At 43.4% G+C, this 27476-nt stretch overlaps 1 protein-coding gene across 5 annotated transcripts in view; it reads left to right on the top strand.

Annotated features, from left to right (window-relative positions):
• Nucleotides 1-24521, top strand: part of BCAR3 (BCAR3 adaptor protein, NSP family member) — a 125223-nt gene extending 100702 nt beyond the window's left edge. For all 5 annotated transcript variants that reach the window (XM_006114148.4, XM_006114151.4, XM_006114152.4 and 2 more), the window contains 9 exons: nt 7267-7395; nt 8767-9209; nt 11156-11256; nt 12137-12783; nt 17688-17803; nt 19582-19753; nt 21067-21178; nt 23140-23352; nt 23953-24521. In XM_006114148.4, coding sequence (XP_006114210.2) covers nt 7267-7395; nt 8767-9209; nt 11156-11256; nt 12137-12783; nt 17688-17803; nt 19582-19753; nt 21067-21178; nt 23140-23352; nt 23953-24131 — 2112 coding nt within the window. In that variant the 3' untranslated portion in view covers nt 24132-24521. The remainder of the gene's footprint in view (nt 1-7266; nt 7396-8766; nt 9210-11155; nt 11257-12136; nt 12784-17687; nt 17804-19581; nt 19754-21066; nt 21179-23139; nt 23353-23952) is intronic.
• The last annotated feature ends 2955 nt before the right edge of the window (nt 24522-27476 follow it).

Below are 27476 nucleotides of genomic sequence, written 5' to 3'. Positions count from 1 at the left end.
CTGGCTGAATTGGATTTACATAACCATGCCTGGGATTCCTTCCCCCTCCTGGCATGAGTTTTATTTACATATCAACAGTTAACAGTTAATTATCTTGCAGTGCTAAACAATTGGAGTGAGCATACTCACCCCAGGGCATCTCTCTCCTTTTAGCTGGCTGATAAGCAAACAGTAATTCAACCCCTGCTTACAACTGTAAATGTCAAAAGGGCCCCTCACACCTTGCCTTGTGTTGCAGGTAGGATACTCCGATTGTGTAACTGACTTGCATTTCAAGAAAGCCAGGGAGATAACTGAAGTTTGCCTGATTACTAATGTCCATCACCAGTTGTCCTCCAAAAGTTCCCAGCTGATACCAGAGTCACAAGATTCTTCAGCCTGTGCCGGTTTAGGTTCGCCATACAAGGTCATTCTACTCTATCTGGCCTACTTTAGGTCTCTGGATAATTCTAGGCTGTGTCTACATTGGTGCGATCTTGCACCAAAGCGGCTGCTTTTGCGCAAAAACATGCTGCCTGTCTATACTGGTGAGGAGTTCTTGCTCAAGAACACTGACATTCTAATGTGTGAGATCAGTGCTTCTTGCGCAAGAACTATGATGCTCCTGCTCAGAAATAAGCTCTCTTGCGCAAGTATTCTTGCGCAAGAGGCCAGTGTACACAGGCAACATGAGTTTCTTGCGCAAGAAAGCCTGGTGACTAAAATGGCCATAGGAGCTTTCTTGCGCAAGAGAGCGTCTACAGTGGCACGGATGCTTTTGCGCAAAAGCATATCTCTTACGCAAAGGCACATGCCAGTGTAGACGCTCTCTTGCACAAATACTTTAACGCAAGAACTCTTGCGTTAAAGAGTATTTGCGCAAGATCATGCCAATGTAGACATAGCTCTAGTGTTCACTTAGCTCGGTTTCACGTCTACATATTGGCCATCTCAAATGTAAAGTGAATCAAGTTGACACATCTCAAAGGGAGAATTAAATACAGTAAATATTGAGTTTCTCTTGTTATCTTATATACACCAAATCTCCTATAATTATGAGAGAGAAGTAGTCTCAGAACACTGGGGTTGGATTCAAATGAGCACCACTCACTTCAGTTTGGAACCTTTTGGATACTTTGAGTTTTCCCTTTTTTTTCCTGAGTACTTCTCCTCTGTTTCACCTGATAGCCTCTCTTGTATTGCTTTCCTCATCTCCCAAATCCCCAACGTCTCCCTCTCCTGCGCTGCTATTTCTTTGGGAGTCTTTGGTCTAGCACTCTGGACAGCTGCTCTGTTCAAATCCTGCGACTTCTGAGTTTTCCTCATATCTGAAGCCAGAACTTATCTCCCTCCTTTCCTCATCTGTTCTAAGGAAGTGCCAGAAAGTGTGAGAGCTGAAGATCACAACTAGGCCAACAAAGACTTCAGGATGGATTTAACCAAAGGCAGGAGGCCTGCAGTGGTTGGGAAAAGATGAGTTTGAGGGATCAATAGCTGAATTTATTAGAACCTTGGGCATGTTGTGGGGTTGGTCCAGATGGCATCCCCTTTTTTCTAATTGATTCACTGATCCCTAATCCTAATACAGTGCTCTGCTTTGGAGCCTTCTCAAAAGCTGAACGTTTCCTTTCAAAATAAGAAGGATCAGAAAATACCAAAGCTGCCTCTTGGGGCTAATTTAAATGTCTGTTAGCTAAGATGTGCCCATAAGAGCAGGAAATAATTGAAATACTATCGTGAGGATGAAGGATATAAGGGAAGCTGCATGAGCAGAAGACATTAGCGAATGAGCTGATGAAAAGCTCGTCAGGGTTTCGGGTTACCTTTTATCAGGAAAAATGAGACCTACAGAAACAACTGTAACAGTCCTTAGATGTGCTTTGAGTAAATAATACTTTGCCAGGGGATATATGGAGAGAGGACAGTGAATCCCCCAAGCAACCAAAAATGAATCTGGAGATTTTGTGCAATAAAGGTCTTGTACAGTTTCAACATATATCTAACAGAGAACATTTCTGTCTTCATAATTCCAGCCACTTTGGGCTATGTTTTATTGTTATTATCATTACTTACTTCCCATAGTTAGTGCTAATTAAGATTATTCAATTTGTTCTGCCCATCCTTTGATTATATAGTACCTGCCTCTCAGACTTGGACAGGGTACATCTACAGAGCAGTGTTATTTTGGAATAACTGACATTATTCCGAAATGACATAGTGCAAGTCTACACTGCAAGCCTTTATTTCAACATAATGTTGAGCTGGAGGAATTCTTACTCCAACTCACGGTAACCCTCATTTTACAAGGAGTAAGGGAAGTCGAAGGAAGAGTGTTCTTCCTTCGTCTTCCTGCTGTATAGACAGCATCAAAAGCCGAAATATGCTATTTCAACTTCAGCTACACAATTAACGTACCTGAAGTTGCGTAGCTTAATTCGCCTTTTCCCCTGCCGTGTAGATGTGCCCATAGAAATCAGATTTGGATGATTGCTTCACATCAGAATTGAAATAAGTCTTCAAAGCAGAAATTACTTAGCTTTGGGGATGCATGTAAGAATGTGGGCCCAACTCTCCTCCCACTTATTCTGTTGTTAAACTGATGTGGCTCCATTGACTTTAGTGGAATTACTCCAGATTAAAATTGGAGTAAAGAAGAGTGGAATCTGCCCCTGTTAGTCTACAGGATAAACAATAATTATGAGTTTAGATTGCAAACAAAAGTGAAAGTCTACATTAGAGCACGGTATTGACAAGCTGCTGGGAGTCTGGTGAGATGTGCTAGGCCCACAGGAGAATACTCTCCTGTTGGCATAATTACTCCCCACATTGAGAAGCAAAAGCTATGTCTGTGGCACAGCACAAAACTTGTGTCGCTTGGTAGGTGGGCTTTTTCACACCCCTGTGTGACACAAGTTATATTCACACAAGCAGGGGAGCTGACAGACTCACCCGGCTCCTAGGCAAGATGTGGGAGGAGCTCCTGGAAGGGTTGGAGCCACAGGGGGAAGGAGTGGGGTTAGGGCAGCAGGCCCTCAGCCCTGCCTGGCCAGTGCTGTCTGGAGTGCATCGCCCAGGGCTCTAGTGGTGATTTAAAGGGTCCAGGACTCTAGTCACTGTGCTCCTCCCTCACCCCCCACACTGTTGGTGGGCCTGAACATAGGCTGTAGTGCAGACTAGGGATGTGAAATTTTGATTAATCAACTAATTGAGTAGTTGATGGAATTTACATTTACTACTCAATTAGTCGATAAGGGGTGGGGCACTCTCTAGCCCCACTGCACCTCTGCCTTTTAAATGGCTTTTAAGACGGCTCCCCCAGTAGTGGATCCTGCTCCTCCCCCTTGCTGCCTCTCTCTGATAGAGGCATCAATGAGGAGGAGCAACTAGGAGAGTCACTACTCGACTACCCGATAAGCATTTGTTTATTGGCTAATTGACTAGTCACATCCCTAGTGTAGACCTGCTCAAAGTTGCCCCAGAGCAATGGGCACACTTCAGGAGTATAGGAGAGGGCTCTGGGGTGAGGCAGGGGTTGGGGTATCCAAGGGGCTTTGGGCTAGGGGTGCAGGTTCCAGAGTGGGGCCCAGAAATAGGGGGTTCAGTGTGGGGGAGGGAGTCCTAAGCTGGAGTAGATGACTGGGGTCTGGGAGATGTGGGCTCTGGGTTGGGGTTTGGAATGAGGGGTTTGAGGCACAGCAGGGGGCTCCAGGCTAGGATTGAGGGGATTGAGGGGCAGGAGAGGGATCAGGACTGGGGTAGGGGGCTTGAGGCATGGGAAGGGGTCAGGGCTGAAGGCCCTGGGCAGCGCTTACCTCAAGCAGCTCCTGGAAGCAGTAGCATGTACCCCTTCTGACTCCTATGTGGTCAGGAGACTGCTCACCACCCTGTCCACCCCGCAGCTCCCACTCGCCAAATGAGAGCTGCAAGCCAGCGCTTGGAGTGTGGACAGCATGCAGAGCCCCCTGGTTGCTACTATACATAAGAGCTGGAGGGGGGGGACATGCCATTGCTTCCAGGAGCCATGTGGAGCCACAGCAGGCACAAGGCCTGCTTTAGCCTCGGTGTGCTGAGGACTGGACTTTTAATGGCAATGGCCAGAACCTCCAAGGGCCCTTTTCAATCTGACATTCTGGTCAAAAACTGGCCACCTAGCCATCCTCTGGCAAAGTGCTTGTCTCTGTCCAAGACACAAAATGAAGACACACACTGCTTGATTTAAAAAAAAATTTCAGAAAAACGAGCCCAGTACATGAGTTATTTGCTACTGCTCCATAAATGGAACCACCATAATTCTGTAAACAAATTTGGACTAGTGATAGTACTGTCTATAAGATGCCCCAATTGTGGTAGGTGCTGCACAGAAATATAGGAAGACTCCTTCCTTTCCCTGAAGAGTTTACCATCTATTCCAGGTTCCAGTCTGTAGAGCATTTAAAAGGTTAAGCTGGATTCCTTAAGATGTTTTTTCTTATGAGGATGCTAGAAATAACTCGAACACACTGTCTTATTGCTTTCATTTTAAAGCTAATGAATAATCCAGTTACCCACTAGAGAAAATGCTCAATTTATTTCCTGTATCAAGTACACTACAGAAATATTGTCTGATAAATGAGTTCCGTCTTATACAGGAGATATATATACAAGATGCTTAGAATTACATTTGTGCATTGAATTGTTTTTTGATTTGAGTTAGAATTTTGAAAAGTGCCTATGGCAATTTAAGTGCCCAACATCGATCTGCTTTCAATGGGAATTGGGCAGTTAACTCCCTTAAGTGCTTTCAAAAATCCCATCCTAGATTTGTACACTAACTTTCCCAAGTAACTTCAGGGGAATAATTGGCATGATATTGTTGTACAAATGCAACAGGACGTCTGTTTAGTCCTTACAAATGCTATAAATGTATCTCATTTAGCTTTAGCCCATTTACTGTAGATTAATATTTTAAGTCTTTTCTGTCTTCCCTTGTATTTAAAGATCACTGGTGCAAACCCTGCTCTATGCCGCTCTGTGATGAGAGCTGGAGCTAAGTCCAGTGGCTCTGCCAGTGTGTAGTGTGCTTTTGAATACACACTCATGTGCCCCACATGGGAGAGTGAAACAGCTGTGGAGAGTTGAAGTAGCAGCTGAAAAAGCAGCTTGGTTAGTGCTTCACAGTCACAGGAAGGAAGGCTCAACCCACCCAACCCCTATGAAGAACTGCTGCTGCAATGCTGGGATGACTTGGCCTATTGTTTATAGCTATGCCCCCATTTTTCTAAGTTATGCAGTGCATGTGGGAGGACTCTTACACCGAGTGTTTGGCCCAATTAGCTGAGCAGGCATCAAACCAAGTTATTAGTTAAGGTGGATGGGGAGATTACAAATCCTCTCCCCTCACAGGCTGCAAAGCAAGAGGGAGCTGATTAGTGGAGGCTCCTCTACGTCAATGGCCAGAGTCATTGGTGCAGCCCCTTGCATGGTTCTTTCTGCACCCATGCTGTGGCCTTTATGTTCCTTCCCATCACTGCATGCTGCTGTACCTGGAGCTCCTGCAGAGGAGGCCTCTCCATGTATAAGGTACACACACAAACCCCAACTCCCTGCCCCATCCCTAAGCAGAGTGGCATCCTGGTTGCAGGAAAAATCCCCTTGTGGCACAACCTGAGTAGCCCTGTTAACAAGGTTTACCTGTTTCAACAGCATGGTAACATGGATGACAACAAAATTGCATGGGGGTTTAAAGTGCTACTATAGATAGTGTCTCCTTCAACTCAACAGTATTAACTGCAGACCTTCAACTATTTATTGTCTAAAAAGACACAGTTTTTCCTTGGAAAGGAAGAGATCGGAAGAAAATTAATCTTAGGATGAATGTGCTGTAAACGATATGGGTGGCAAAATGCCCTCCTTTCCTGACATTTTTCCATTTTCTCTCACAAACTTGTAACTTGGTCTGTTTCAGACTGCACAGAGGTTTGTTGATGGGAGTGCAAAAATAAGTAATCTGCTCTCCCTTATATGCTGAATGAAATGGTGGAAACTCTAGAAAGCACAGTATTCATAGAAAAACTGTGATCGGTGGATGAACAGCAGTGTTCTCCAGTCATTTTAATTGTACCATTTAATCAAAGTGTCCTGTGAAAGGAAGCTAGGAGCCTTGGATCCCATCCCAGTTACTTAAACATAAAAGTTTATTATGGCCATGAGGAGGAAGTTCTGTGGTTACTGTTGCATGGTAACCTACTTCATCAGGTGCCCAAAATTGTGTTACTTTAGCTGTGGCTTTTTTTTTTTTTTTTTTTTTTTTTTTTTTTGAGGTAACGTTATCTGTCTCTTTCCAGGATCAATGTAGTATTATGTTGGCTGCCACCAATAGCCGAATCCCATTAAAATATTTGATAGTTAAATATCTGGAGGCTTTTGTAGGCATTTCAGCAACGTTAAATGTAGGGTTTGAATAACAGGCCCTTTGGAAGAAGTTAGAATGTCCAAAGAACTCTCTCCTTGAAGAGCTTATGAAAAATTGGAAAACAATATCTTTAGAGTTTCTGGGGAAAGGGACCCTCACCCTTCACGGATCACCAAAGTCACATTCCAATGAAAGACTAAGGCCCCAGATGGAAGTGGTGTGTCATTTGGGAATAGAGGGACATAGCAATATCCTGTGCTTTTTGAAAGGGAGAAAATCCCCCAGAAGGCCTTACTTGTAGGGAGGTATCTTAATGGGAACCAAGATTTTTGCTCTCTTCAAGAAGGATTAAGGAGAATTGCCTGGAGATGCAGGGTTCAAGGAGTCTGCACTTCTACTTATAATTAAATGTTTTAAGCCTTTAGTAAGGCAGATATTTCACATGCTGCATAAATACTGTATTGTACAGTCCATATGTGCCCTGATAGTTTAGGAAATTCTTTCTTAGCATGGGACGAAAGAGCAGAGTTCAGATCTGAATTAAACTGCAAAGTTGGAGAGGGGTTGTCCATCTCTGCTGCTTATTGAACATGTAATTCTTACCAGGAAGATGCAACTGCTGAAGTGGCTGAGCAGGTGCATGTTATCTCTTGATGCACAGATGTGACATTTTTTATGCACTGAGTACAGAGTGTCGTCATCACGCACCTTCTCACCTGACACTAGTTTTTGCAAATACAGGTTAGCGAGATCAAAGGCAGGTCAGCTTTTTAAATATAGCACCCGTCTTCCAGAAGCTATTGCAGAGTGTGTGACGCATAGGGTGAAAGTTTTGTGTCATATAAAATGTTAATCACTAAACCTGGCACAATCAAACCTTTTAATCTTTATTGCAGTTTTCTAAAGAGAGGCAGGTTATGGACAGCACCCCGGAAAAACTGAAGAAGGAGTTAGAGGAAGAGCTACAGTTAAGTAGTGAAGACTTACGTAGCCATGCTTGGTACCATGGCCGCATTCCTCGGCAGGTATGTCTCACCTGGGTCTTCCCTTCATAGGCAAAGCTGTGGGTTTCCATGTACAGATACAGGTCCACACGTCAGTGTTACGTACCCATTCTGCATGAGCTCACCAGTCAATAGAACCTGACTGCCTTCCCAGGAGAGCAAAGCTGGCTCTGATATTGGTTACTTAATAATCCTTAGTGAGAGATGAGACCGAGGGAAGAAATAGGTAAGAAATCCAATGTTTCTTACACTTTAGCACACAAGAAAATTATCCAGTGAAGAGCTGCACTCTGTCCCCTGATGTTTACCTGCTGGCTTAATTTTAGATCAGTATGATTATTCAAAATTAAAAAATGTTCCTGTCTTCTACGTTTCCTATTTTTGAAATTATACAACAGCATTCAAATATTATTACTAGTAGTAGTAATAATAAATGCTATTTGATGTGGCGCTCTCTTTATTTTGGTCTTCTGCACCATAAACGTCGTGAGCTCCCCCTTCTGGGTCGTTATCAATATGCATCTGGCAAACACTGTACTTGCACTTAAGTGCTTTCCTGCTGCCATCAGCAGATGCTGAAATCAGGCAGAGTAGCCAAAAGAAGGCAGCTTTGTGGTTTGAAAAAGAATGAATTAATGTTTGTCAAATGAAAAGGGCCAGCTTGGTTCAGAAAGAAACAGAGTTTTTCCACTTTGATGTCCATACTGCAAAACAAAGAGGAATGTGTGCATGAAACCCATTTTAAAAATAGCTCTTTGTCTCGCTTAAAGTAACTGGATGTGATAACTCAAAGGCAAAGTCTGGTTGCCTACAGTAATGGTCTTTAAAATGGTGGACATACATTAACAAAGTTGTGTTATGTGCCCTAGTTTTCTGAGTAACTTCATTTCCATAGGTGACTAGTGGTAGTACTTGGTAGGTGTGCTGCCTCCTATGCTCCTCCCAAAATTTTTAATTGCTAAATAGGGTGTCCCCACGTATCCCCTTGCATTCCTTCCTCCTGAAGACACCAGTTGTCCCAGTTCATTTCCTTTCCCTGATTAATTTATTTTAACAAATTGGGGATGCATGCATATGAATATGTAGACCCCACTCTCTAGCCCTGTCCTAGAGGATCCTCCCCAATTCCTATTGTAGGAAGTCTGAGGATTGGTTCTGGATTTTAGAAGGATCCAGCATGAGAGAGCAACATTCTGCCTCATGCTTTTCCTCCATCCTGGATTTTCTGGTTTTAAACCTGTACTCGCAGAGCAGCCTGAATTGGGCGCTCCATTTACGATGAAATTCCAGGACTCTGCTGATGAGATATTGGCTAGGACTGAGTATTCACCTTCTGATTCTGATTGTGGATTTTTGTTTTGTTTTTGTTGATTTGTATATTTTCTCTCTAAGGTGGCAGAAAGCCTAGTTCAGAGAGATGGAGATTTCCTGATTAGGGACTCTCTCTCCAGTCCTGGAAACTTTGTTCTTACCTGTCAATGGAAAAACATCTCTCAACATTTCAAAATCAACCGAACAATCCTCAGACTCAATGAAGCCTATTGCCGTGTTCAGTATCAGTTTGAACTTGAAAGTTTCGACAGCATCCCTGGACTCGTGAGATGTTACGTGGGGAACCGCAGGCCAGTATCAAAGCAGAGTGGAGCCATTATTTTTCAGCCTATCAACAGGACTGTGCCACTGAGGTGTCTAGAGGAAAAGTACGGTGTGTCTCCCGTTCAACAAAGAGAATGCAATATCACTGAAGGCAAAACAGAGATTGCAAGAAGACTGAGCCTCAGTATATGCAGCGTGCAGCCCCAGGAGCACAGCTTAACCAGAGGAAATCTTTTAAGGTATTTTTCTCATGTTCCACCATCATCCTTAAAGGATCCAATCCTGTTCTCTTTGAAGTTAGTGGCAGTTTTGCCCTTTATTTTCATGGGGAAAGGATCAGGCCTCACAGTCTCATCTAGTAACTCATTTTAAGGACCTGTTCCAAAGCTCAGTGAAAAGATTCCCACATGAACTTTGGCTCAGGCCTGAGAGGACGAACAGCTGTAGTGAGGACCTTTACAGTCACTCTGTCATTTATATTAATGTAAACCACAGACATTACTGATGCCATTTGAAATGGCATCAAGCTCATAATGTACAGATATTCTAACAAACTAGATGTATTTGGATTTTGTAATTGGATTCTGAAAATAATCAACTCTAAAATATCTTTGGAAAAAACACGATGTAGGGTTTTTGCTGTGAAATCCATTTCCTCAGTGAGATGGCGTTTGGGCTGAGCAGTGCTGGTTCTCCCTTCACTCACGCTGATGTGAATCAGGAGCATCTCCACTGAAGTCAGTGGTGTCACAGCAGAGTGAGATCAGACACAGGTTGGGCAAGTACAGTAATTGTGCAGCTGGTGCAGTAGCTTAAAAAATAATAAAAATACTAAATATAAATTGAAGGATAAGTAAATAAAAGGTTTGTTACTCTCAAGGTGAGCCCTTTATCTTCTGTTGCTGTGAGGGAAATGCCACAAACGGATTAAGGTAGTTTAAAAAAAGAGAACGTGATTGGATTAAAATACAATGTGCTAATAAAGCCAGTGGACTGGAAGGAGACAGTCAGTGGATTATAGTTCTTCATTAATGCCCAGTACAGTTGTTAGATTGAAAAAAGTCTTAGCATTCCAACAAAAAAGGACATCAAAGTGCCTTCTGACTACAAAAATTCCAAATCGTTGTCTGAGATTCTGGCCTGGATCCTAAAATCGGATCTGTACAGCTGGACCAGTATGGCTGTAGGAAGCCAACATGACTTGAATGGGACTTGGGGAGGAGAGCCCATGAAGAGTCATAGTGAAGTTAGTGGATGCAGAGATGTGTCTGTGCATCAGTCAGGTCTGGGCTGCTAACGAGATCTGTTCTTGTACTTAGAAATGTAGTTGGTAGACACTGTTAATGCCTTTCATGAAAAATGTATGTTGGCTGAGCAAGTCATTCATCCAAAGCCTGTAAATAACTATCCGGTATCTGATTTTCCTGGGAGCATAAACCAAAGCGTGTCCTTATTTACTCTCCTGTGAGTGAATCAGGGCAGAAATAGAAGGGCAGCTTTGTTTTCTGTTAGCACAGTGATACTTGGAATGAAAATCACCACTGTCAAGAGACTCTTTAATGTGTCTCCTGCAGCTGTTTGCAGCACGTAATATTAAAATAGTGTGTGATTTAGTAGTGTGTGAGAATAAACTAAATATTTCCCTCACCATACTATTTAAATCTGAATAGTTGGTAGTCTAGTAAATGAAACAATGAAGTCACACTACTGTGGCTCTTTTGGGTAATGTTGATTTGATGGTTTGGCTCCTGAACCACTGTGGTCTCGGTATCACTAGAGAATGGGTTCTTAACCTGAGGGTTGTGACACACACCTAACCAGTGGACACAATCTCGCTCCTTTTCTTGATAGCTAGGAGGGAAAAGAATTCCCAAAACTGACCTCTGCTTCAACAGGACTGGGAGTGAGAGGAGTCCTGTAGGGGGGCCCAGCATGCAAAAGTCTGCAAACCTATAATAGCATTAATTTTATTGTATGATTATAGATCTATTGCCTTGTTGCACAAAGCAATAACTCAGCACTGAATGTGGAGAGCCAGATCTTTGCCCACACTGGCCCCTTTGAACCACTGTAAGTGAGAAGCTTAGAACTCCCCTGAGTTCTGGCACAACTAAAGACTGGCCCTATACAAGAGTCCTACTGCACTTTAATAATACATTGTTGTATTGGCTTTTCCCCCTCTCAGAAATAAAGAAAAAAGTGGTAGCCAGCCAGCTAGTTTGGATCATGTCCAGGAGAAAAGATTCCATCTAAAGACTCATCAGTCAGAAAGCTACCTGCCAGCAGGTATGTCAGTAGACAGATTTCTAAAAACTCCTTACAAGATGCATGCTAGCAAGCAGTCAACCTGCTCTCCTGACTTCAGGTTACGTTGTAACATGGTAGAGATTTTCAGAGATTGGAGCTCATGTGAAATTCAGCGTCTCGGGTTTTAGAGTATGACATACAGTTAGCATCTGATGACTGTTCAGTAGTCCATAACGGAGCCCCGAGGGGAAAATTGTAAGGGTTCCCCCTATCAGTCAAACAAGGAAGAATCCTGCAGCCAACCCACTGGGATGTTTGGCTGTGTGATAACTGCAGGATGGGGCCTTTCTGTGTAAATATTACAGTGCACACATGTTCCCTTAGATTTGAGTTAACTGTTTTGGTTTGGTTTTTTAAAAGAGATATAGGATTAGAAACCCTGCTGTTCATTCCTCTCATACTTCACTACAAGCCTAGACTCTACTTTAAAGAAGTTTTTCTTTTATTTCAAAACTTGTCATTCTTAAAAATGACTCATAGCTGTTGTGTGGTACAGCTATAAGATTCCATTTTTATCTAGAAGATCAAGTTACAAACTCACTCCTGTTCCAACCCAAGACTTTCCAGCTCTGACTGTCCAGCCTCTGTGTATTGTGGGTTATTGTGCGAGTTAGCGCAGGGCTCTTTGGGCTTTTTTTTGGGTGGGGGGGAGAAGATGCAAATAGGTGGAAAGCTCATCTTTTTACGTTTTAAACAGTGTTTGACAAAATGAAGAAGTTACATGATCTGAAACACCCTTCTCACCACAGTAAATAACAGCAACAAAAAAGAACTGTAGAGTATAGCTCAGGATTATATGTAGTTTTGCCTTAGATGCCATTGTTACATCATAAAAAAATTATTCTGTTTTCACTTACAGGTTTGAGGCATCCATTTCAGTTACCTGAAGTAGATACAAATCCACGTTCAAATTCCCCCACGTTTAGAACAGGCAGTGAACCCACTCTAAGCCCCACTGTAGGTCAGAGGGTTGCCTCTGAGTTGCCAGTAGGAGAAGCTCTTAGAGGATCAGACAGTCAGCTCTGTCCCAAGCCTCCACCTAAACCCAACAAAGTGCCCTTTCTGAGGCAACCTCAGTCTCCTTTAGCTTGGCACAGTTCAGAGGCGCACTACTGTGAATTAAACCCTGCCACTTCCATAGACTGTGGAGCAACACAGCAACCTCTGTCTCAGAAGAGCAGTTATGTGGAACATCTGATAGCTAAAGAGAATGGATTGCTATCATTCAGGAACTCTGAAGAAAGTTATCTGATCCATGAGGATGATGCCTTATTGAGCTCAATGGATCCATTAGCACTCCGGACTGAAATGGCTGAAGAGGCCTGCGTGTTTGTGGCACCTGTTCTTGAGACAGAATCTAGTTTTAAACCAAATGATTTTGAATCCAAACTTCTTCCTCCTGAAAACAAGCCACTGGAAACACCTATGTTAAAAAAAGTTAAGGAGCTATTCACCAACAGTAATCCAAAAATTATTGCCCAGCATATGCTTAGAATGGACTGCAAGGTAATTTTTTTTATTATTATTTGGTTTTTAATAATTGGAAAGGGAAATAATTTTTCTGCATGTCACTGGATACCCTGCCAGATGAAGATTTTTTAAAAAAGGGATTTGAAAGAATTAAATGAGAGAATTGAGACAATATATATTAATATATATAAATATATTTACTTAGGAGATTTGCGAGGCCTTATGAAGGGGTAGGATTGGAAAAAAGTTACAATTTTGTCTCTGGATCAGAAATCCCTCTGAGTTGTCCCTAATGTTTTTAACACACAAATTTGATGTCCTCTGTGTTTGTTGTACATTTATTTATTGCAGAAATGCTGAATCATGAAATTGAAATTAGGGAAAATTATATTTATTCTGAGGGAATGAATTCCATATCAGAGAGAGAAAGGGAGAGAGAGAGTACGCTGCATACTGCTCATGTTACCGGAAGGCATGCAAATACCAAAATGAGGGGCATGAGATAAGGACCTGAATAGAATACAATCTGTGTTAGCGTCCTGTCTGAATACTGCTCTTGTAACTCTTGTGTGGATCTTTGGGCATTGACGGGATGAGAGGTAGTAGAAGGTGGCTGCAGTTTTGCCCTCACATGCCATTTGTACCCTCTAGTTGTATACTTAGCAAGCCTCAGCAGTGCACAGATATTTTACAAGGAGGCAGGTTTTGTTCATGTGATGAATTTCTCTTTTCTGTTTTCCATGTTGCTGATTCAAGTACAAACAGCCCTTTTTAGAAGGTAACAATTGTACTGAAAGGGAAGGTGAAACCCATTTGAATTTTAAGTCATTTGAAGCGGATGGTTGTGATTGCTGTATTCTTTTCAGACACAGCATCTGGAGAAAGCATGGCATGTCTGTCACTCCTGTGTGAATCTGGTTCCAGATCCTCAAAAATTTAGGCACCCAGTTTCCATTGAAATCAGTAGCACTGTGTCTAATGAAATCCACGGAAGTTGGGGGATGTCATAATTGTGATGCGTATGCTTCAAAATACAAGATCTACACAAAGTTTCAAATAGCATTTCCTTTTTATGACCACCAGCTCCATTCCACTCCATTAAACACTCTAGACAATCTGTTCTATAGTCATTGGAATTGAATGGCTGTTGATTGATTGATTGATTCTAAATAGTGGTAGCACCAGCCAGCTCCATGCAGAAACAATGGAAAGACCTTTTCAGCCCTTCTGCCTCTTGTTAGGCAGGCTTCCCTGTAAAACATAATCAAGGCTTGTTTTAAAAGGTGCTAGAGGCCAAAGGGGTGGTGTATTGTAGTGATTTCCCAATGGCTTATTTGCGCACACACGTGAGGTGAAATCAGTGCACCAGTTGGTTGGGAACTATATTAGTGAAAAGTGATCGTTTCCAATTGCATTAAAAAAACTTATGTTACCTGCCCAGTATCCAGAGAGGGGTAATGGCTCCATCTGAAGCAAATATGGATAATGCCGTGAATATCATTGTGTTGCTATAACTCAAACTCCTCTCTCCACTGTTTAATATAAAACTTGCCTCATAAGGATACAGCATTTGTCTCCTCTGCTACTCCTTGAGCATGAGGCTTAGAAGAGAGGCAGTTTATAAAAAAAATTTGGGTGCTCAGGAGGCTACTGACAGGGAAGAGGAGGCAAAAGGGACAATTGCTCTGGGGCCCGGTTATTCAAAAGGACTATGGGCTCTAGGCAGTAGCAGTAGCAGCAGCTGGGAGCCACTGGCCCTTAAAATTGCCACTGGTGCTCCATACAGAGCACTCCAGGCGGCTCTGAGGGCTGCCAGGGAAAGGTTATGGGGCATAGGGGCATGGATGGCTGCCTTCAGCTCCACTCCTTTTGCTTGAGACTTCATCCCTTCCAGGAGTGTGGAGCCGCCCCTCCCCCGTCCAGGGGCCTGGCAAGTCCCCTACTCAGTGATCTAGCAGGGGCTTCCCCCGACTCCTCAGTGGTTTCTAATAATTTACACAGAGAAGCGCCCAGTTTCTCCAAGTTTCGTTTAGGAGTCAGGTTGGCGAATAGGACTTATTACTACTGTCGGCCATAAAAATGAAGAAATGGTGCAGCAGGTGTAGTGAGTAATGACAAGTGAGCCTCCCTGACATGGATTTTACACTGCAAGGTAGAAAGAATCCGGTTGTGTCAGTTTCCACAACAAAATGCTATGGTAGTACTCCCTCAATGCTAGCATGCTAATTAGTCACTCCAAAACTCCAAGGGAGTATGAGTAGCCAGGTGTGGAGGAGAGTGGTGAGTGCACCCACTCTACCCACTTACTGGCATGCACAGTAGATGCTGAAGTAGCATATACTGCTTCTTACTGTGGCAGTAGCTGCTTCTGAATGTGCTCCCTAGCCTTTCCTGGGCCGTTCTGACCCCCATCTGTCCCTCATACACAGGGACTCAGGGAACCTCCACACAACAACTCCACCTCTGCACCACCCTTCCAGAAGAAATGCCAGAATTTGGCTACCTTACTGTCATAGAAGTATATGATAAGAAGGGTTTTCGAGAAGTCATCGGGCAGGACGAACTAAACAACCGTGTCTGACAGTGCTAGTCCAATTTGTTCTTAAAAATCTCCAGTGATAGATTCTACAACCTCCTTTGGAAATCTATTCCAGAGTTTAACTATCCTTATATTTAGAAAGGGTCTCCTAATATCTAACCTGAATCTCAGTTACTGCCATTTAAGCCCATTAATTCTTGTCCTACAATCAGAGGACATGGAGAACATTTGTTCATAGTCTTCTTTCTAACAGCCCTTATCATATTTGAAGACTTTCCAGGTCTCCTTCAATTTTTCAACCTTTCCTTGTTGGTCATGTTTTCTAAGCCTCTTTGACAAATCAATAGTGCTAATAAAAACACTTTTCAAACGTTTTTTTTTTCTTCTTCATTTTTGCAAAGCGCTGTGCAATCCAATCGGGTACTTTTTCTCCTTCTACTGCAGATTAGAATTTAAAAAATGGAATCTTAAAACCATCATGCCAAGAAGAATGGCTTTCAATCTAATTGCTAAAGTGTGTCTGGATTGAAGTAATTCCCTTAGATATACTCTAATTTAGTCAGAAATCATAGCTGATGTAATTAAACTAGCAAACTTAATTAAGAAGTCTGCTTCCATGATAGAAAATTAAGACTTCTAACAAAGGTGGCTGGAGACACTTCTTTCTGATGGCTGTATTGTGCTTCACTCAGTGTGGCCCTTTTGAGTGCCTATGATTCTCTTTCTGTCCTGCTTTTCTCCCAATTACTGTGACCATTGGACTAATTTTGATGCACTTGCAGTGACAATCTGTTTGTTGCCTGTGTGCTGGGGCTGAATGATGGCCAGCCATTTGGAATTGGCTGTCTACAATCGGTATCACAGAATTCTGAAGTATTACACCAGATTTGCATACTAACAGGGCCAGATTAAAGCCTGCACACTGTAGATCTGTGTATAAGACCTCAGCTTCTGAAGTCTGATTACACCAGAATCTCAGCTTTCATGCAAAAAATGAAGTCTGTAGCCCTCAGAATTGTGAAGGACCACTCTAACACGCTAATGTAACTGAGGGAGTGACATCTGCCTCTCTGTAGATAGTGTGACACAATAGCTGTGAGAGGAGAAACTGCCTCAGTCATACCGATTCTGGAAGCACCCACTAACTCCAGTCCACTAGGGGACTGTGTATGGCATAAGGAGATGAGCAGTAGGCCTGATCCATTCACTCAAGCTGATTAACACTACTACTGCCTCTCTGGGAGGGGATGGGGAGATTCCAGGGGGTCAAAGCCACTGGGTTACTAGTGTCATTGTGTATGCCGGGCCCCATGTTGCCTTAATCCGACTGCATACAGGGGTTGGCATTTAGATGCTATGATGATAAGAAGGCAGATTAGATTAGAAATTTGTCAGCCTATGAACATTAAAGACATACCCATAAGTATTTGATTAGCTAATATGAACATTATTAAGATTAAACTTAAAAAACAACAAATGGTCACGTTATAGACTAATAAAACATGTAGGTGGTATCATGAGCTTTCGTGGGCACAGCCCACTTCTTCAGATGACTGGACATCTGAAGAAGTGGGTTGTAACCAGGAAAGCTCATGATAACATCTACATGTTTTGTTAGTCTGGTAGCACTTTAAAGACTATCTGAAGCATTATTAAGATTAATACAGATGAATAGTTCGTATAGATGAAACAAATTGCAAATAATCTTCATGTGTTTAATAACAAGGGCTAATGAAGTAAGGAAGGAAAGTAGAGGGGGTTTTGTATGAATTACTGTCGGTCACTGAGCACTCACACTGTCCTTTCCCCGCTTTTTGTACATGACTGTATCCTCACAACAGCCCTGGGGAGCGGAGAAGCAGCATTTTTACATTATTAGCCCCATTTTACAGACGAGGAAAGTGAGACAAAGGGGTTAAGTATCTTGGGCATCATGCATTAGGGTCAGAGCAAAGATCAAACTATGAGACCACTCCATGCTTCAGTGGGTGCGTGGGTGTATGGGGATCTGCTTTTAGTAGAGTGCTTGATCAGATCTGTTGTGTGTTTGATAGCCCTACAGTGCTCTTGGCTGAAACGAAAATCTCCTTCTGATGCTGCTTGTTTTCTGGCATTGTCTTTTTAAAACTAGATCAAAGAATTAGTCCTTGGTTTTGGTCATAATTATTTGTTTTCATACACTTGACTCATTAAAGCAAAGAATTTCTAGGTTCTGCAAAAAAACCTCCTTGTGTGCGATGTATTCTGCATGCTTCTGTTTAATGGGGATATTTTCAAATAGCTTTATATTAGTGTTCTAGCTGTAGAGTGAATTAGAGTAACACAAGGAAGGACTCAAACTCCTCCTTCCTTAAAAAGTCAACTTCCTGGATCAGTGTGTGTGAACCTTTGGACTTGACAGGTTGCTAGGATACTGGAGGTCTCTGAAGAGCTGAGGCGGAGCATGGGAGTGAGCTCAGGTCTGGAATTCATTACATTGCCCTATGGACACCAACTGCGCTTGGACATAATTGAAAGGTATACCGTCCTGTTACATTGTGTTTCGCTCCTGTGGTGCTTGGCTGGAGCATCAGTGTGTCTTAAATCTCCAGGCAGAAATACCTTCCTTCCCCAACAAACACTTTACAGTATTCTCGTATACGATGTGGAAAAGCACTGAGAGGTAATTTATTGGGATACTAAGCTCTGTGCTTACGAGGACTCTTGGAGATCATCAGGCAACTTCTTGAAGGGAGTGCTTAGAGGGGGAAAAACAGGTAGTTAGAGTCTGAATCTGAGAGGGGAACCTTGGCCTGCCCTGTGCTCCAGCATCCAGCTCCAGGGCCATTTCTTCAGTAGCCAAGGTCTGCCCTATCCCGTTCTTTGTTGCTTTCTTTCCCCGCACCCACCCTCCAGTTCTCTGGCTCTCCCCCTTCTTTGGGTTTACCAGCCCAAACCTTCTCTCCTCCCAGGCAGTGACTACAGGCTCCCTATCTCTTTGTCCCAAACACGCTTCCCTTCTCCCAGGCAGTGACTGCTGACGACTTCCCCTTGCTGCTCTCTGATCTTGGGCTTAACACAGGCCTCATCCACCTGAGCTGCTTCCCATTAATCCCTGCTCCCTGACTCCTCCTCCAGGCAGGGTTAACATGTGTGGGAGTCACTTAGTACCCCAAGCCATTGCGACAGTCTGAGGTAATCGCCCCAGGCCCTGTGCTTTGGGGTGACACTGTGGGCAAAGGAGGACTGGAGGGGGGGGCAGTTGTCTGTAGTAGAGGTTGGGCCTGCCCCTAGATGTGCTGGCAGCAGAAACGGGAATGACCCAGCTCCAGCCTGCTCCACTCCCCGGGCTCCTAACCACATCACCATTCCCCATACTCACAGGAAACATGGACTAGGGATGTAATAGTGTAGTTGATTAACCGATAAGCAAAAGCTTGTAGGTTAATGCTACAGACGACACGCATTTCCCTCCCCACCCCCAACCAGTACATTTTTTAGCAGGCTGGTCAGGAGCCCGGCTCAGTTCTGGCTCACGCTGGGTGTGGGACCTACCCCCACCGTGGCTCTGCATTTAAAGTGTATTCGGAATTGGGCGGTTAGTCGACTAACCGCTAAGAATTCATGAGGTTACTCGACTATTCAATTAACCGATATTTAACATCCCTAATAGAGGCCTGGGTCACTCCACTTCCTGGTGGTGAGTGCAAGGGACCCAATCCCCGCAGCTGCCTCTGTCAGGTCCACTGCTAGCCCCCAGGCCTCATCACTTGGGAGAAAGGGTGAAGTGGGGGCGTGACAGGACAGAACAAGGGCAGGGGCTTGGGCAAAGAGGAGGAGTAGGGACAGAAAATGGCAGGGCCTGGGTTGGGAGGGTTGTCCTGGGGTCCCACCCCCCACAGCCATCCTCCAAGCTATGGGTGGTGAAGGGAGGAGTCATGTGGGAGGGCAGTTACCTGGCCAGTGCCTCCTTGTGTCCCTCCCCAGCAGTCACCTATGCCTCCAGGTGCAGTCTAAATGGCTAACTGGCCTACCTGGCCACCTTTCCTACTTACAATCCTGTGTGGAGTGAGACCCCATCCCAGAAGTGCAGTAACATAAAGGCAGATCTGTTACCCTGAAGCCTCAAAGATATAGTTGGTGTATAACACATAAGCGTGCAGCTGTCACTGAGCTCTGTGTAACAGCAGCATTGTCAGTAATATCCATTTAATCCTACCTAGGGCCATTAAGGCCTAAGTGCTGCCTGTATTATTTGATCACGTCTTATTACTTCAACAGTTTAATCGAGACATCACTGCCTTGTTTCTCTCTAGACACAACACCATGGCAATAGGCATAGCTGTGGATATTTTGGGCTGCACAGGAAACTTAGAAGAGAGGGCAGCAACATTAAACAGGATCATCCAGGTAGCAGTGGAACTGAAAGACTCCCTGGGGGACTTATACGCATTCTCTGCTGTCATGAAAGCACTTGAAATGCCACAGGTAAAGCAATGTTCCCTTTCTGGTATTCAAAGAGTTTGTTAGTTAACTGATTTCAACATTTTAAAGCCCATAAACAAGTGTTTGGAGACTACAGGGATGTGCTTTACAGAAGGCCCATCCCCAAGCAAACAGATGGTCATAAGAACCAAAGTATTTTTAGCCATTATGAATATACAATACTTTTAATCATTGCCTGCAATGCCAGAACTAGCTGAAAACTGTTGCTTTGTAGAACAAGGGTCTATTTATTGTAATGCAAAGCTGGTATAATAGTACAGAAGAAATGTATTATTAAATGCTATTAAAGTGTACTAATGTTTTTTAAAAAAGCAAATTTATTACAAAACAACTATTTTTGCAATTATAAAAATTTGCTTGTTTTGAATGTCTTTTATTATGCTCTTAGGTGAAAGCGTTTTTAATGATCCTGCAGGGTATAGATGACCTTTTGAGATTAACACAGTGATAATTAGAGACTATTGAGCAACCAGCAGTAAAAAGGGAAAACCCTAAGTAGAATAAGAATGGATGTTATCTGAATTCAGCTAGTAACATTTATCTAAACAAAATTCTCCAGTCATGCCAGTTGGGAGACAGTTTCCATATTTAATCCTGGAATCACAGCTTTAGACACAGAGAATACTTAGACTAGCTGGTCTGTAAACAAGGAAATGTGCTTTTCTTATGTGTAAATTAGACATAGTACAGCAATTTTTTTTCAGTCCAGTAAAAAACAATTTATCGTTTTCTCCCCTAACATTAAAATTAACTTTAGAACCCTTTTAAAATCACTTACCAGAGACTCATCAGCTAAATGTTGGCTAAAAGTTTACTACTACACAAGGAGAGTGATTCCGTAGTTGCCCAGAGAGATTGCCAGTTGTGGCATCAGGAATGCTGCTTTAATTTTTTGAGTGAGAGGAATTCATTAGTTGTGTCTGGGTTTAGTGATTTGAAACTTGCCTTACATGACCATAAAGGGCCATTTCAGAGGAGCAAAACAGAATTATGGCTCTTTCCCAGGGAACATACAATTATTCTGCCTAAATGCTAGGATATCTTGGAAATCAACCATGTGCAGCTAAATTTGGTGTAAACGCCTAGTGCAGACCAGTGGTATTATCAAAGTAGGTATTCATGGCAGGATACAATGCAAGAGGCAAACTGTTGCATAAAATACACAAGAGTAGGTGTCATAATACGATACAGACCAGTATGAATTTACCTTCTGTTGTCTGCCAGAAACAGGATAGTTGCTTTGCATAAGAACTGTTGCAAAATTAAAATAGGACTCTCTTCTTTGCATCAAACAGATCGCACGGTTAGAACAAACATGGACCACTTTACGGCACCATTACACCCAAACCGCCATTATGTATGAAAAGCAGCTGAAGCCATTCAGTAAAGCTCTGCAGGAAGGAGGAGGTGAGTTTGTAGCATGTGGGATTGCAAATGGACTGCGGTGAAGGCCAGTGTTACACATTTGTTTTCATTAAGGGAACTGGACTAAGTCTTTTACTGCAAATGACAGGTTTTTCAATCTGAATAGCCTTTAACTTGCTACTCCTCTCCACTTGGCTTCAAAGCTATTGCCAGTCAAAGTAGCTAGATCTAAGCTAACTCAGGTATGTCTACATGAGCCTTAGTCACATTTCTGATTGCAGTGTAATTATACCTCTACTCACTCTGCATCCAGGAGGTGAGAGGCAAATAACAGGGGAGACCAATCTTCATGGAGAAGTAAAGGAGTGGAGAGCGGGGTCCCCCACCTAAGCTAATTTTTCAGGTCTTGCAAGATCAGTGCTGTGGTGCTGTTGCTGCTTCTACTTTTGGAAAGGCTCAGAGACCCATGAACTGTTAGCCAGGTGCAGCTGCTGCTGTTCCCCCTTCAGACTAATGCCAGCTGCACCCCCTTCCAAGAGGAGCAGGAGCTGGATTTTCCCCATGCTTAGGAGAGAGGGAGAAGGGGAAACTCCCTTTGGCTTTGACAGGGAGCTTTAGTCCCCAGAAATGCTTCAATTTGAAGTCAGTGGGATCATAGGTGGAGTGTTAGATCCTTAAAGGGCTCAACATTTCAATAACTTGCCCCTGGAATTCACAGCCCTGAGCTTAGGCACCCATGCTCGATATAAAATGCATGAGAAGAATTGGTGCTTAATCCACGAAAGTCCTGGGGAGCCACCTAAGCTGAGTAATTCACAGGAAGTGCTTCTCAAATGGAGTTTGGTCTGTTTGGGATTCACCAGAGTTTGAAGGTGGGTCTCTCACATCCTGGGTGAGTGCCCAAGCCACTCGCTGTAGTCTCACACGTGTCTGAGTCACTAACTAATTACTTACACAAAGTGGAGCAGCTTCACCAGAGAGAGAGAAAGCCCTACCTCAGAATATCCAGTAGTTTCGTTTCCTGAGAGGTGGAAGATAAGGGTTCAAATCCACACCAAGCGGGGGGGACTGAGGCTACATCTGGACTGCTTTTCCAGGATACCATTTCAATAACCTGCCACCAGAGGTATCCCGGAAAAGCACTGCCACATCCAAGGAATGCATCTGCTTTTCTGAAAAAAAGTTTCAGAAAAGTGGACGTGCTCTTTTGTCATCCCTGGAAACCTCGTTTTACAAGGAATAAGGGATGTACTGAAAAAGAAGGTTTTTCTGAAATTTGGCACCATGGAGACGCGCCAAATTTTGGAAAAGCCTCTTTCAGAAGAAAAGCAGAAAAAGATACGCAATAGCCTGAAACCAGGGGTCTCATTTTCTGAGTGAATACTCCAACCACTGAGCTAATAGTGATAGCAGAACCACTCTCCTCCTATATTTAGTGCAGGGCCTGAGCTCTTAGGTGGCCTCAGATAACATCTTCCTGATTTGGTCTTCCAGATGAGACCAGCAGGGGCAGGGAACACCTGGTCCGTTAATCCTGCCAGGCATTCAGACTTAGGTAGCTCACCATGCCCACAGGTAGTGTACTTTAATGGCAGAAACTTAGGCACATAAGGAATTTATGCACTTATCTTACAAGGTGGCTGTTGGATGGGGTTTTGAAGAACTAAATTTTGACTTAAAATGGCCCTAATGTAATCCCTGTGTAGATCTGGGCTTCAATCCTTAATGCTTTGGCAGAGGACATAGATGGGATGGGATGGGATCTTTTGCTCTGCACCAGATGCAGTTTTGCAATAGATTCTAGATTTATCAGTATATGAAATGTAAGATGGGAGGTGGAGCTCGATAGTGAAGATGCTAATTTGAAGGCTTACTGAAGCATACTATGGAAGGGAAAATACACCAAACAGATCCTATTTGTCCCCGGATTAGGGAAGAATACTGTACAATAGCTTGTAAATGAGCAGTATTTAAGATTGCTGTGTTTTTTGCATCTCTTCCAGAGACCATCTGTGTTCCACAAAACAACATAACTGTGCCCCTGCTGATGCCCTGGGTTACCTTGATGGAGCGACAGTTTGTCATTTTTGATGGGCTGGACCTCTGGGAGTACACTGACCAAAGCTGTGAAATAATGCTCAAGCATTTAGCCACAGCCCGTTTTATAGCACAAAATGCTGACATGTACCGAATGACGGCAGAAAGGAAACTGGAAGGTAGGGACACTGGCAGGAGCACATCTTGCTGTGGGTCTCACCAGTACAATAGTCTCAGAATGTGTGAGGAGTTCTGTTAAAGTAATGAAGAGATGCTGCAGATTCTCCCAAGAGTCCCAGTTCCCATTAGTAACTAAAATAACTTAGAGAATATGCTATAGGCTTTTTCAGAGAAGTTAAAATGTAAATTAAGCAGAAATGTGTCTTTGTTTTAACTCCTCCTTTCAGCTGGGATAGTCTGAGGGCTTGATGCTACTTCTGCTGTGGGACTTTTGGCGGCATGCTGCATGAAAAGGAGTATTTCCCTGTTAAACCTATACTGATTCTTATTGACTTTTGTTAGCAGATCAGCATCTGTAATATCTACAGGTTGGACTTCCTTGGTCCAAACAATGGGGTTTGCTGGACCAGGGGAGACAAGCTTTTGAGTCGCAGAGTCCGTATTAAGGCATAGGTGACTCATGGTAGTACTTGGGAGTTGCACCACCCTCCTATATCCAGCCAAAAATTTAATAACCCTGCATTCCCTCTCCCCACTGGCACCAGTCACCCCTGCCTTCAGATAATACCCAGTTCTAAATTTTCTGTTCTCCTCATTAGGTTTTCAGCCAGATGATGAGATGAGTGAGATCTTCAAGACAGAATTTCAAATGAGATTGTTGTGGGGCAGCAAAGGAGCACAAGTAAATCAGAGAGAGAGATATGAGAAATTCAACCAGGTTTTAACAGCACTCTCCCGAAAATTAGAACCTCCTTCAGTGAAACAGGTAGAGCAATGAAATATCAAATGGACTCTTAAAAATGATTATTTCACGTGTCCATTTCCTATCATTAAAATAAACTGCCAATATGACACTGTACAAGCTTCAAGCTTTCGCAGAATCTTTAGGACTTGTAAATTGCACAATGCACAGTTATGAATTGTTTAAAAACTACTGATTTATTTATTAATGTACCCATGTCATTTTAATTTCTTGAGTAGAGAAATTTAAGACAGTCATAATGTATTTGATTTTAAAGTGTCTTGATGTGTACTAGTAATGAAATAGTTTACTGTATATAGAAAATTATAGGATAATACAAATTTTAGAAAGTATCAGTTATATGATATTCCTTAAATGAATATGAACTTGTACATAGTTGTGAATTAAAGTAAATCTGAAATATTGGATGGTGCGTCACTGTACACTAACTAAAGGAAGAAATGATCTGTTAAGGTAATGTCCTTTTTTGATACTGTCCGTTGGGAGTTAGACTATCCTGGAACTGGCAGTGCATAACATTGAAATAGTTGATTAGGGTACAGTTTGTGCTACTCTTTCACCAACATGCATGACAGCCATGAGCAGATACCATTTTTCTCCCAGGAAATTAGTATTTAGAAGTTACTCAACTTTGTCGTGCACAAATTACCATTCAAGAGTGTACTGGAACCTGTGCAACATACTAGAACAAATGATGCAAATTGAAAATGAGGGGCAGACTCTAAGACAAAGGCATGAGCACAAATCACTAAGCAACTGAGATAATTAAAATGTTTCAACTTCACCATCAGCTAGAGGTTTGTGCCTGTTGCTAAGGCTTTCTCCATCAAAAAGGAAGAAATGGATAAGTAAATAGTAGCTAGATTTTTGTATCAAGAACGGCCATACTGGGTCAGATCAAAGGTTCATCTAGCCCAGACTGAGAGAGAATAGAAACAGGTACTCAAGTGATCCCTATCCTATTTCCAGCCCTGACAAACAAAGACTAGGGGCAGTCAATCTTTTTAACCACACGATCACTTAAGTGCAATGTAAGATCTACCTCAAGTACCCTTGCCCTGCTTTCTTACTACCCCTTTCCTGAGGCTTCACCCTGTTCATGGCATCCCCCTTCCTCACTCACTTTCAGCAGGCTGGGCTGGGGGGTTGAGGTGCAGGCTCTGGTTTTGGGCCAAAAGTGTGGGAGGGGCTCCAGTCTTAGCCTGGAGTGGGGAATTGGGGCCCAGGTTTCTGGGGTAGGATAAGGGTTCAGGAAGCAGTTGCTGTCTGGGCACCATTTAACTGATATGGCTGCTGAGTGATGAAGCAGTGGGGTTAAGGCAGGCTTACTCCTGCCCCGGCCCTGAACCACTCCTGAAAGCAGCTGGCATGTACAGCAATGGCTCCACGTGCTTCCCTTCATCTACAGGGCACTGAGCCCACAGCTTTTACTGGCTGCAGTTCCCCATTACTGAGCAATAGGAGTTGCAGGAGTGGTGATTAAACAACTACCGAGGGTATATGGAACTTTGCATTTCCTCCTTAGGCCGCATGTACTTTACAAAGGGTAGATGCAAAAGCCTCATTTCCATTCTCAGATTAATATGCCTCTCCCATATTTTAGTGATATTGATGGTCAAATGAAATCAGGTGCTGCAAGAGAAATCAACTCTAGTGCTTTGGGATTATTTAAAAAAAAAACCTCCAAAAGTACAGAGAAGTGAGAGTCTGGCTTTTCATAAGGACTCACATAAAAATAATCAATCATTGAAGTGTGGAGTTGCTATTTGTTTATTTCTCAGTTAATAAATCCCTGCACTCAACTACAGCACCAGTAATAAGAGCAGAGGAGTCTGTAATAACCACTGTGCAGCTCTTGGGCCACACTTAAATATAAACGAAGTTCAATGCCATTTGGGACCTCACACTTTATACAAGCCCTCTTCTCCATCACCACCAGCAACCACTATCTGGTACACTACCTTGCTTTCTCACTAGGAAGTGGAGACTGCTAGACTACGTCTACACTGGCAGCTTCTTGTGCATGAATTGTTTTGCAGAAGAGTTCTTGTGCAAAAAGTCTTCCACAAGAGCGCATCTACACTGGCATGTGCTTTTGCACAAGAGCATCTACAGCAGTGTGGCTGCTCTCTTGTGCAAGAAAGCTCTGATGGCCATTTTAACCATAGGGGCTTCTTGTGCAAGAAATTCATGTTGCCTGTCTACACTGGTCTCTTGTGGAAGTGCTCTTGCGCAAGAGGGCTTATTCCTCGTGGGGAGAGGAATAACTCTTCCAGAAGAAGCCTTGTTTTACAACGCTGTACTGTAAATTTACTTGCGCAAGAACGCACGTGAAGTGTAGATAGCAGGCAAGTTTTTGCGCAAGAAGCTGCCACTGTAGACATAGCCCTAATGTGTTAGGATCAAAAGCCAAGCCTCTAAAATGCCAATCATTTAAATCAGAGGTGGGGAACTTTTTTGGGTATGGGGCTATTGACCTACAGAAAAATCAGTCAGCTGGGGGGGACACACACAAGTAGGAAGTAAACAAAAAATCCTTCATGGATGTGGTTCCCTGACTGAGGGAGGAAGATACGCCCCCACATTACCCTCGCACACCAGAGCCCTGGGGGTGCGGAGGGAGGATAGTAGATTTTTTGTGCTCTAGCCCCTAGGGGAAATCTTGGGGGCTATAGCCAGGTAAGATGGGTACTACATCTAGCTCCTGGACCTTAGTTTCCCCAGCCCGGATTTAAATAACCAATTAGAAACAGTGATAATTATGGCAGGTTGTTTAATTGTGGAAGTGCCCTAATGAGTATACATTTTAAAAATCCCTCAGGGCAGTGCTTCCTAACCTTTTTTACACCACGGACCAACAAACACCTTCACACACTTTTGGTGGACCAGTAACATTTTATTTATATTCCATTAGCCAAAGCTGCTGCAAACAGCTGGTTTCAGCCAGCTCCCTTCACCAGCCGTTTCCAGAGCCCCATTATCTCAGGGGACCATGTGTCTCTGGCCCCAGCCACCAGAGCAGCCACATGCCACGTGGCCTGCAGCTCCAGCTCTGGGGAGGCACTGAAGCTAGGGCCACGTAGTGGCTGACCTGCTGCTCCTGGGGCAGGGCAGCTGCCTGCCATTCGGCCCTGCCCTGGAGCATCTGAGCAGCCACTGCCTGGCTCTGTTGAAGAGGTGGGCGGGCCTCAGAGGGAACACTGGCAGGGCCACGTGTCCCAGACCTAGCCCCTAGATCTGCTGCAGTCCACCAGCCAGTGGTTGGGAACTACTGCCTCAGGGGATTTAATTGGGCTCACGTGGCAATCCAAAACTTCAGATCAGTCAGGAACACCTGACTTGGCCACATTTAAAAAAAGA

Source organism: Pelodiscus sinensis, chromosome 9, assembly GCF_049634645.1.
Source record: "Pelodiscus sinensis isolate JC-2024 chromosome 9, ASM4963464v1, whole genome shotgun sequence".
Taxonomy (NCBI): Eukaryota; Metazoa; Chordata; order Testudines; family Trionychidae; genus Pelodiscus; species Pelodiscus sinensis.
The sequence above is the reverse complement of the archived record's forward strand: the minus strand, read 5'-3'. Positions and strand labels throughout refer to the sequence as shown.